This window comes from Chrysemys picta, chromosome 8, assembly GCF_011386835.1.
Source record: "Chrysemys picta bellii isolate R12L10 chromosome 8, ASM1138683v2, whole genome shotgun sequence".
NCBI lineage: Eukaryota > Metazoa > Chordata > Testudines > Emydidae > Chrysemys > Chrysemys picta.
This window is the reverse complement of record NC_088798.1, coordinates 89,314,782-89,326,047: the sequence shown is the minus strand read 5'-3', so window position 1 is coordinate 89,326,047 and position 11,266 is coordinate 89,314,782. Positions and strand designations below refer to the sequence as shown.

Sequence of the window (11,266 nt, the reverse complement as noted above, 5' to 3'; positions counted from 1 at the left end):
AGGCAAACACCATGAGATGATGCTGTCTGCAAGCCCTACTATTGCCCCAAGGAGCCATCAGTCAGGAGGCAGAAGTAGAGGCAAAGGATTGCTGAAGGTTTCTCAGGGAAACCTGGAAGAAAGTTCCGCACAAGCAAACTGAATGACTCCTTCCTTCCCCTCCCTGATGACACAGCTGGTTTCTGCAGAATGCTCTCACTGCATGTCAAAGGCAGAAGCACCGGCAAGCCAGTGGTAAGAGAAAGGGAGGGAAAGAGAGAGAACAGCAGCTATCCCTGTGCATGGGTGAGCAGTCTGACAGAGCCAGACCTGAACACGAGGACCTTTCCCGGCAAGTCTGGCAGAGCTGTGAGATATAAGGCTAAAAGACTCACAGCTCAGCATTGTACAGTAGCTAGAAGAATGCAGGGGGCTGATATCCTTACAGACAGCTTACCTGTGCACCATAATGAAAGATCCCTTTGCAAAGGGGCACCAAAGCAGCAGCCCATGTGTCCACCATCCCACCCAGGCCCGAGGCCGGCAGGTCGTCCCTTCTCACGGCCTTGGGGTGAGTCCGGTGCTACCCAGCCCTGCAATGGCGCTCCGTCCCCACTGGCACTGGGACTCAGACTCTCAATGCACAATGCATCTTTTGATGGCTGCTGGGCATCTGCGAGGCGGGGGGTGGGGCTGGGCCCGTCTCCCAGGCCGGTGCGGCTGCGGCTGCCCACTGTCAGCTCTGTGATTCCAGTGGGTTCGTTTCTCTCTCTGTCTTTTCAGATCATATCTTGAATGCCATGCAGTACATTCCTGGCATTCCAGGCTTCAGCGAGTGGTGGAAGAAATCCACATGTAGGCTTTGGTTGGGGTTCTCCTGGAAGTCATCTGGACCCCCCTCTTCTGCTGTCCTGCCTCATCTTAGACATACACCCTCTCTGCACTGACACTGAATTCCCCTCCATCCCTGCCTGCAAAAGCCAACCCTGCATCTGACTCTTTCACAAGCACCTCTCACCTGCAGTAATAATATTGCTGTGGCTTCTCTAGCATCCTCCATCCGGGGATCACTTTGCAACCTTTGATGAATTAAGCCTCACAACCGCCGTGTGGATTAGGAAAGTATTATTCTCCCCATTCCACAGATGGGGAAACTGAGGCCCAAAGAGGAAAATGATTCGCCCAAGGTCACACAGAGTTCATGGCAGAGCCAGGCATTAAACTCTTATTGCCCAGTCCTTAATTCTTGTCACAGGCCTATCTTTGAGATGCATTATAAATGCAAATACAGCCTAATTGCACAGGGAGAGGTCTTAAACTCATGGCTCAGGTCACTGAAGAGCAACACATTGGCCTGAAAGGTCCTTTCCCACCCCCAGACTCAGAGTGCCAGGTGTCACTGCAAGCTCCATGGCGTTCCCCCCAATAGGTAGGCACATTCAGAGTGGCAGATGCCAGCAGAATCTCTATAGCCAGGGTGCAATTTAGCCTCAGCCTATCGGACAACCTCCAAAAGTGCCCAGGGGATGGAAAGATGGCATGGACAGTGCTCTTGGTAGGAATAGGGGGGTTAAACCAGGAACTGAATGGTCATAAACCTACCCAGGATAACTTGCTTTGGTTTTCATCTGTAGCATCATCGGCTGAGGACATGACTAGTCTAAATTAGTAGTGCTGTGCCTACCCAAAGTAACTGTGTATATCACACCCTTCCTGCTGTGTTGCAGGGCACGGCCAAAGGGAACAATAAGCCAAAGAGAGAATTAAAGGAACAAGTGCTGATTTAGAAAGTGTTTCCTCAACTTAGAACACTACTAAGCCAGGCCAGACAGTGGCTTGTACTTCTCCCCAAGAAGCAGCAGCATGACAGAGTGATGGACAGCACCTAGCACGGTGTAGTCCTCCCGGGCCATGACTGCACCTCCTAGGGACGACAATAATATAAATAATACTAATGACTGGGACAGAAGGAGGCAGTGTGGCTCAGCCTAGTCCATTTAAGCATGCATGGCAGTGTCTGTATCCTACAGGGAATTGCTCCTTGGCCAAGTTGGTACTGCCGCCTTGGGTATCAGTGCATTTAGCCCAGTTAGCCCCCAGCGCCGAGTACTCCTAACTAGAGCTGGTCCAACCAATTCCAGTGAAACATTGTAGCCATCAGAATTTGCTGATTCAGCAAAACTGAATCGTCTTTGCGGAGACAATTTGATTTTGACAAAGTTCGGATGGGACCCCAAGCATCCTGCCAGCTCACCCACCCAGCTCCATGTCAGCCCACCTGGAGAGCTGCTGGGGACTCCAGGCTTTCAGGGACAGCCCACCAGGCAATCTGTCTGAGAGTCAGAGACTCCAGGGCACCAGGGCAGGCCACTATCAAGATCTATTCAAAGCCAGGGACCCCAGGGCTTCCAAGGTCTGTGGCCTCGAGGGGAGCCAGGGTTCCAGGCCCTTTTGGGGAGAATTTCAATGTTTTCATTCCTATTCAGAACAAAACCCAAATTTTGAACTATCAAATCCTCTGCCACGTGCAATTCTCTTTCTCTGCCCAGTTCTACTCCTATCCTCCACCACTGCCTAGCTTCGGTTTAGCCATCCCTGCCCCGGGACCCATACTCTCACCAACATCTTGTTGTGACTCGCCTTCTTTGCAACCTTCCAGACGTGCTGCAACTTCCTCTTCCTGGCTTTGTTTGTACAGGACAAACAAGCCCTGTTTTCCTAGTCTCTCTGCAAAGTTGTGCAGCTGAGGGGAGCAGACAGAAAGTGGGCTGGAAAGCAACCATGCTGGATTCCCTAGTATTGCCCCATTGGTCCCTCCAGACCAAAGGAGCATGTTCCTGGCTGTAACATAAGAGACACTGGAAATGGGCTCAACTCACAAAGTTTAGCTCCAGATTTTGAAAACCCCTAAGTTAGGGGGTATTTGGCCTCCCAGTATAAAGATCCAGGAGCCAGTGGTGAAATTCAGATTCAGGTGATTTCAACTGTCCCTGCGAAAGCAGGGGGTTGGGGGTGGGGGGAGAGGGGTAATCCCTCCCAGACAGGTGCTGCTGTGCTGGGAACAAATTTTCCAAAGAACTTGGCACCCAGCAAAGCACTTCCCTCATTTCCTACCTCTCCAGCCCCCGCCCACTGAGCACTTGGAAATCTGGCCCCAAGCTCGGTGAAAAAGCCTCATTCTAGTGACTAAGCAAATAGTTTCACACGCAGCCCCTGGCTTTGGACGCCACTGGTTTGAGGAGGAGCCTCACCTGGTTTAGGTGAACAGCCAGCCCTGTGAAAGGCGTGAGCGGTCTCCACTCCCAACTCCTCATGGGAGAGGGGTCCCTACCCGAACCCTGCAGCACAACTGGCACTAGCTGCCCCCTGCTTGGCAGTCTCTGGAAGGAAGCCATGTTCTGAGTGAACCACAGAGACTCACTTCCCAGCCCTCCCTTAAGGCTATTCTCCAGGTCAGCGTCAGTGGGGCGCACTAAGCCATGGGGTGGGGACCTTGCCCTGCGATTGCCTATTGCCCAGGCTTTGCCTGTACTGTGGTAATAACACAGCAGGCTTCGGTCTCCAAGGCTGTCACAATAGCACCTTTCACCAACACTACATTCACTTCAGTAAAACCTGAAAGGCTGCCAGCTCTGTTCTACGTTTCCCTGCTCATTAGACCTGTGAACTCTGAGTCCCCTTAGAAACCAAACTAGTCTGTTCTGCTCCGGCTCTTAGGCCATGCCCATCACCAAGGTATCTGAGCGCCTAACTCAGTTGGGACTGAAAATCCCAGCTCCATTTCCCCAGCGCCTCCGCCGGGCTGCATGTGGCTGTGTACCATTCACAGGGCTGTTTGAAATGCCTGCAAACCCTGCCTCCCAGCTATGTTTACTCAGCTGAGAAATCTCACAGGTAGGCAAAAGGCATTGCAGCGGGACAGGCAGATTGCCACAGAAGGCAAATGCAACTGCCCAGCACAGCGAGCGGCTGTACTGACCTGATTCTTCATCGGCGCAAGGTCGCACTGCTCCCCAGCATTCTCCCTAGGTGTCTGTGCAGGTCAGACCCTTCAGGAAGTGCCCCAGAGGGACTGCGTGGGCACCCTTGTGCCTGAGGATAGCAGCACTGCTGTGTGTGTGTTTATGAGCCAGGCAAGCAGGCACAGCACAGCCACTCCCTCGCACAAGGAAAAGAATTTCTTGTGAGAGCAGCTTATCATCCAGGGGACCTCTGTTTCCCAGCAGTGCTGCTGAATGCTGAGGTCAATGAGTTACCCAGGAGCTGTGCTGTAAACAGCTCAGCGCTTTCGGATTCCTGGCTCACAGAAGGGAAGCACCAAAGCTACCTCAGAGCTGGGTTTCCAGCAAGTAAATCCACAAGGGGCTGGGAAAACAGGTTGGAGTTGTTTTGAGCCAGATTAGCATCAGTCCAGGCTGGACCAGCAGCCTGTCCGTCTTGTTCTTGAGCTGTTGTTTTGACTAAACAAGCTATTCCGGCCTGGCTACCTGCCCTGCTCTCCTGCCTCCGACTCCCCTCTGTGCCCTTGAAATTGAGACGTTTTAATGCTGGTTAAATATCAACTCTGAGTGGAAAAGCTCTCCTCTGTCATCAGGCCCTACAGCAGGCGGCAACAGAGACAACCCCAGGCAAGATGGCTTGGACTGGAAGGGGATGAGGAGAGACTCGGGCCCCAGTCTGAAAGCTGCCAAGAGGGTAGGGGAGAGGACTCTTATGCTGGGACAGCACACTGGAGGTTTCTCATAGTCTAGAGGTTTTATGCACAGCACTACGGTCAGGCGATCTGACTGCAGTTCTGGTTCTGCCATTGACTTGCTGTGTAGGGTGACCCCCCATCCCATAGTTCATTGATTTGTCCCTTAGGGTGACCACCCGTCCCATAGTTCATTGATTTGTCCCTTAGGGTGACCACCCATCCCATAGTTCATTGATTTGTCCCTTAGGGTGACCACCCATCCCTTATTTTAAGGGCCGTCCCTTGACCATTTTAAATGTTAAATTGAAGCTCACAATTGCATCACATACTTGCAGGCAATAGAAATGTACAGGAGAGAAAAATACATGCAGTGGAAAGGGGAATGGAGTTTCTCTAAAACGTCCCTTCAAAAAAACGGGTTGTCCCTTATCTTTCCTGCAGTTTTCTCTTATTTTCATCCCACAAGGGTGGTTGCCCTATTGCGATGTGACCCTGGGCAAAATGGGGGTGTGGGGAGTCTGTCAGTGTTAGCAAGGCACTGAGCTCCTCCGGCAGAAGGACTAGGTACTACTTTTATACGTGGGCTGACCCAGCCATTTCCTCTATGGCCTAGCATTCTAAGTCACTGGGACACAGCGCCAAAGGGAAGAAAAAACCCGGCTGCCCAGAGCTCACATCCATCCAGCAACTTCTGATGCCCTGCAAGCTGCCAACAAGTTCTGGCACATCAGGCAGCTTGGGGGTGGGGGGACCTGCTTCTTGATTGCACCAGGCATTAAGGGGGCAAGGAGTGGGTCTTGTCTCCTGGGTGCACCTAGAAGGCCAGAAAGGCCCTGGGACGTTGGGCAGCAAAGGGGAAAACCTGTTTCTTGTCTGGAGGGAAGGTGGGAGGAACCCATTTGCTGGGGCATGTGTTTGGCTAGGCCAATAGCATAGCTAGTGGGGTGCAAGGGAAGCAGACGCTTCCCCTCACCCCTTTGCCTAAAACCGGCGCCTTTCCAAAGGCGGCCGCCGGGCGGAGAACAAGGGGGGAGCGCAGGCTGGCCACCTACAGCACGGCCGGCAGCCATGGGGGGGCAGTGGGCGCCGCAGCATGGTGGCTGGAGGAGCGGGGGGAGGGGCGGTCAGCGGTGCAGCTGGAGGAGGAGCCGGGGGGGGGCGTGTCCAGAGGAGGAGCCAAGGGGGGTGCCTTTTTTAGGTTTGCTCCCCCTCCTCTTAAAAGCTGGCTAAGCCACTGGGCTAGGCAGGATGGGTTCTTCTGGCATGACCAGGGCTTCCACATGCCTGCCCAGTTGCCTTCACCACTGCTGGTACCATCCTGAGCTCGCCTAGGAGCCCTGCGGCCCACCCGGATGATTTAAAAGGGCCAGGGTCCCCTGGGTCCTTCTAAATCACCCGGGCCCAGCCTCCTTTCTCCCCACCCAACCCACCCCCGTCGGTGGGCCTGACTGAAACAGTAGGTAGCAATGCTGTATCTGGAGATCACTGAGCCCTGGTCTACACTTAACATTTAGACTGACCTAGCTATGTGGCTCGGGGGGGTTGAAAAATTCACACCCTTGAGAGATGTAGTTAAGCCAACCTAACCTCCGGTGTAGCTGCAGCTGGGTTGATGAAAGAATTTTTCCGTTGACATAGTCACTGCCGCTCAGGCAGGCGGATTACCTGCGCCGATGGAAAAACCCCTTCTGTCAAGGTAAGGAGCATCTACATCATGGTGCTACAGCCGCATAGCTGCAGCTGTGCCTTGGCCACGCCTTGAAATGGAGCCAGCTGGCCCTGCCTTTACGGACTCCTCTTTTCATTCGTACCTCAGACATGTAGCTCAGCATCAAGAACATTTCACTGATCCACTTCTTCCTTATGCGTGCTTCTTAACCTCCTTTCATATGCATGAACTGCAGTCAACTGAAGCTGCTTGTTGTACAGTGCTACGCAATTCGTCCAGCAACTCAAAGTTATGCAACTGGACTAAGCTGCACTCCATGTGTCTAATTTTCCCACATGCTGAACGTAGCCTCCCCCCGTGCAGCTCTCATTGTTTTCAGTCGGAGCTAGAGATGCTCAGCCCTTTGAAAATTAGGCCACGTGGGTCTGCTGTGTTTCTAGTGGCCAGAAGCTGCTTAGCGCACACAAAAAGATACATTGTTGCAACAAATGGTGTAGCTGCAGCTGTATTTAAATTGATTAGTCGGGAGACAAAGCCATGCAGGAGAGTGGCTGACAGCATTGGTGGCTTAGGAACTGACTGAGAGTGGTGTAGGCTGCGGCATAGATCTCTGTTGCTCCGTGGGAAAACATGCATTTGGTTATTAATTAATTCATATTATTGTGGTCGCTTGTATTTAACACTGTGAGTGTCCCTGGTGATTCAAACACAAAGACACAGTCACTGCCCAGAAGAGTTTCCGGACTAATCAGGGACAAAAGTGAAGGCCACAGATAAGCAGTAGGAAGAAGGAAGTGAGAGCGTTTCCCATTGCCCCGTGATAACGTGGTTGTGAGGATTAGTTCTACATGTTGTTTCTAAGCAAATGTGTCATTTATTCTTTGGACTGTGGTAGAGCCCAGAGGCTCACAGTGGTGAAGGTCTAGGGTAACCAGACAGCAAGTGTGAAAAATCAGGACAGAGGGTGGTGGGTAATAGGAGCCTATATAAGAAAAAGACCCAAAAATCAGGACTGTCCCTATAAAATCGGGACATCTGGTCACCCTCAGAGTGCTCCATTGTGCTGGGTATTGTACCAGAACCACAGCAAAAGACAGTCCCTGCTCCGAGAGTTTACAGACAAGGCACAAGAGATGGGTGAAATGCCCAACAAGGTGGGAGGAAGAGTGAAGTAAGAGTGATAACAGCGTGTTTTCACAGAGGTTGGTTAGCTATCCAGGGTACTTCTGAGGTGAGGATCACTATGGTTCCTAAGCGTCATTACTCACTTGGTTGTTTTATACCCCAGGATAACTCAGTTCCGAATCAGGCCCATAATTCCATGTGGCTAACCATGGAGGGGAAATAACATGGACATCTTCCCTATGCTATAAGTCACTATCATTTATCATGTGCCCTCTCTTGGATATATAGGGCTCCTGGATATATAGGGAACCAATCCTCAGCCCCCATTCTAGCAGCTTGGCTTTGCTCATGAAAGCTGATGTAGGGGAATCCCCGGGTGGCATAAAATAGGTGTAGCCCGCTCTATGCCAGCTCTGCCCCGCCCCTTTCCTCTACCCCTGTGACTTGCAAGAACATCTTGCGCTCCAGCAGTTCTCAGATTATGGAATGGTCCCTAGGAGACTTTACTGCTGCTAGTGCAGAGGAAAACAGACACCAGCTCCAGGTGATGTATGGTTTCCATCAGCCCTAAGCACAGCTAACCAGAGCCAAGAAGCTGGCTCACAAAGTCCTGGTACCATCATCCTCAGTACAACACGCTACCTTCTGCCTCTCTACATGCTTCTCCCCTGACTGTCCCCAGACACTGTTATAATAAAGAGTGTGAAGGGGCTGCTAGCAACTCTGTGGCAGAAAGAGGCAAATTTCAAAGACTTCCCTAAGGTTCCTGAATAAGAACCAAATCCAAGCCACACAGATAACATAGTGACCAGAGATGAAAGTAAGCCGGTACGTCCCGGTAGGCGTACTGGCAAGAGCCGGTGCGCTGTACCGGGGTGGCCCGGCTTCCCCAGGCGGCAATTTAAAGGGCCTGGGGCTCTCAGCAGCGGCCAGAGCCCAGCTGCTGGAGCGCTGGGGTAGCAGCAGTGGGGCTCTGGGAGTTATTTAAAGGGCCAGGGCTCTCGCTGCCTCTACTGCCCTGGGCCCTTTAAATGGCTGCCAGAGCCCCGCCGCCGCTACCCCAGGACTCCGGGGCTATTTAAAGGGCCGGGATAGTAGAAGCAGAGGGGTCCTGGGGTAGCAACGGCAGCCGGGGGCTCTGGCAGCGGTTTAAAGGGCCCGGGGCGGTAGCAGCGGCCGAGCCCTGGGCCCTTTAAACTGCTGCCGGAGCCCCCGGCTGCTGCTGCTACCCCGGCGGGGGAGGGGGAGGGCACTTACCGGTACAGGGTGGCCGGGGCTGGCTCTGACCCCCCCATCCCCGCCCCTTCCGCCTGAGGCCCCGCCCCTTCCGGGGGCCAGAGCTGGCCCCAATCCAGCCCCGTACCGGTAAGTCCCTGTTTCTACTTTCATCCCTGATCGTGACACACAGGAACTGGGTGAGAGCATGCAAGTGTACACTGCGCTCTTCAGAGATTTCTACCCAGCCTTGGGGTCCATGCAGAGGTTAGTCTCAGACACTATGCTGGTTGCCACTGACTCTTCTGCAATGGAGCAGAGACTCCTCATGTGACACCTCTGCACCCTCCAAGGACAGAACAAGTGAGAGGTCCAGAGTCTCCCCATCACCTCCATTCATTCTTACCAGTCTACTTCAGATGGTGTGAAATGAGTTGGGAGGCTCAGTTCGGGCCCTGGTAGGCAGGCATTCTTGTCACAAAAGCCATCACCACAAAAAGCCCCCTGCTGTCAGTCTATGCAAAAAGGTCAAAGAGTGAATGGATCAGGAAGAGTGATCTGCCTTCTCTCCCTTAAAGGTGAACTTTCAAGACCAAGGTGGAGGCTGCAGAAGATGCTTTTGTCCATGTTGCCCATGATACTCTGCAGAGAGGGGACTGTGGTTTCCAGACCTGGCGATACGGAACCTTTCATGAGTGTTAGATTCACTGTAAAATGGAAACAAGAAGCCACCTGAGGTAAAGGCTCAAAAAGTCACCCCTCGGAGCACATTTGGGCTACAGACCTAAGAAAGTGGCAACTCCCAGCTGGTTTCCTGTGGGACACAGATTCCCAAACTACTCTGTGGGCCTGATGGTTTGCCGAGAGCAGGCTGGGAACATCTGCTGGCTCTCCTTGTTTAAAGAGAAAAGATGGAAAGTGGGGGGGAGAGGGGGGGTTTCAAATGAAGAATAAAAGGAACCAGAGAGATTCAGTGATGCTTTTTTCAAAAACGACAAAACACTCCCCACTTTAAAGGCAGCCAAAATACCCAGGTACTTTGCCAACATCACTTTCCCATGTGAGTAACTGCTGCGCTAACCATAGGGCTGCATGATGAGAGACTAGAGGTGTGATCTGAGTGATGCTGAATGGCTGGGGAGATGGGTCACAGATGGGAGTTGGGGCTGGGTGAGGGTGAATGGCAGGGGAGATGGGTCCAAGTGGTCACAATGCGGGGGAGGGGCCTGATGACACTCAGTGTCAGAGTTCACTCACCGGCCACACCCTGCATTTAGATCTCTGTATTCCCTAGCCTGGATGGATTCCTAGCAGACAGGCCGTGCATCCCAAATGTTATGGCCCCATCCGGATTTTGTTTCCTTGTTCTCCAATCCCAGCCAAAGGCTTCTGTGCACCATGTTGATCGCTGCCTGGAAGCACAGCGTGCCCCGAATAGAGAGGTAGAGGAACATCCTAGACCACAACAGCCACGCATGCACGGTAGTGAGGAGGAGCTCCTGCTACATGTGGGGGAGGGGCTGGCCAGCTGACTACAATGAACCAGGCCGAAGGGTAACTTCTTGCTGCTTGTTGCACCTGGCAGGAGGAAGCTCCCGGCAGAAACCTTGACAGGAACTCTGATAAGGGACATGGACAAACCTCATTAAACTAGTCTGCTAAACCTTCAGCTCAGCCCCACTGCCCAGATCCACTGGCAGGCAATCAAAAACACCATTGTTACAGTCTGTCAGACAAAAAAAAAAAAAAAAGCCAGTTCCCCTTCCTCCTCTACCTCTGGAATGTCAGAGGAGCCTGTACTCTGCAGTATCACAGCCCCACAGCCGGCACTTGGCCACTGTTATCTGCAAAACTAATAAACAACCTCAGAAGAGCCTTTGATTGCAGTTTCCAGTTCTGCTATGCACAATAAAGGACATTAATGAGTTTTGGAGCACAGCCCTTTTTTGCATAACTTCTCATTGATTCGGGGAACTAAGCAAAGGGTCTTTGCTAGAGATCCTTTAAATTTCCCCTTAAATTATCCAGGTGAATTTAGCATTGTCTGGCATTCCCAGATTGACTGTGCAAGAGCCTGAAGCCCCCTGTTTAGATCCCCAAAGAAGGTACGGCTTGGGCAGAGGCAGGTAGTGCTGATGTGTCTGAACCCTGACGTGGATGGACTGCCTCCACAGCTGAGAGGGGAGGAGTCCCCACCGCTCGCCTCTGCTGAGGCTGCCAACACAGGGGCAATTGAGGGGATGGATTTCTTGAGATGGCTCTTTATTCCCTATAAACTGGACTGGGACCCAGCACAAGTCACGTGGCCACAGCCCATCAAACAGCCCTTAGAGGCAGGGGACACTGCGAGGGACACTGTGAAGGTTCTTGCTGGTAGTCCAGTCAGCTGTTAGATGTAATTTCACACACGGAGACCTGAACCTGGAGAGCAGCACTAGCTAGGCAGGCAGCCTTCCAGGTGATTGACTTGTCTGAACATCAGGCTAGGCACCGGGAGCTCCTGAGTTCTGGGCTGTGACTTCCACTCTGGCCTTGTGCAACTCACTTTGCCCCCTCCCACAGTTTCCCCGTCTGCAGAACAC

At 52.6% G+C, this 11,266-nt stretch overlaps 1 protein-coding gene across 16 annotated transcripts in view; it reads right to left on the bottom strand.

Annotated features, from left to right (window-relative positions):
* SH3TC2 (SH3 domain and tetratricopeptide repeats 2) overlaps positions 1-4,854 on the bottom strand; it is a 30,847-nt gene extending 25,993 nt beyond the window's left edge. For 11 of the 16 annotated variants that reach the window (XR_010589878.1, XM_024100206.3, XM_024100207.3 and 8 more), the window contains exon 1: positions 437-3,253. Coding sequence is in view for 9 of the 16 variants with exons in the window: in XM_024100206.3 (XP_023955974.2) it covers positions 437-491 (55 nt within the window). In the remaining 7 variants the exon portion in view is untranslated. Of the gene's footprint in view, positions 1-436; positions 3,254-3,958 lie in introns of those variants that run through there. The other 5 variants (XM_024100209.3, XM_065554941.1, XM_042850828.2 and 2 more) reach the window with 3 other exon arrangements.
* Between the last annotated feature and the right edge of the window lie 6,412 nt (positions 4,855-11,266).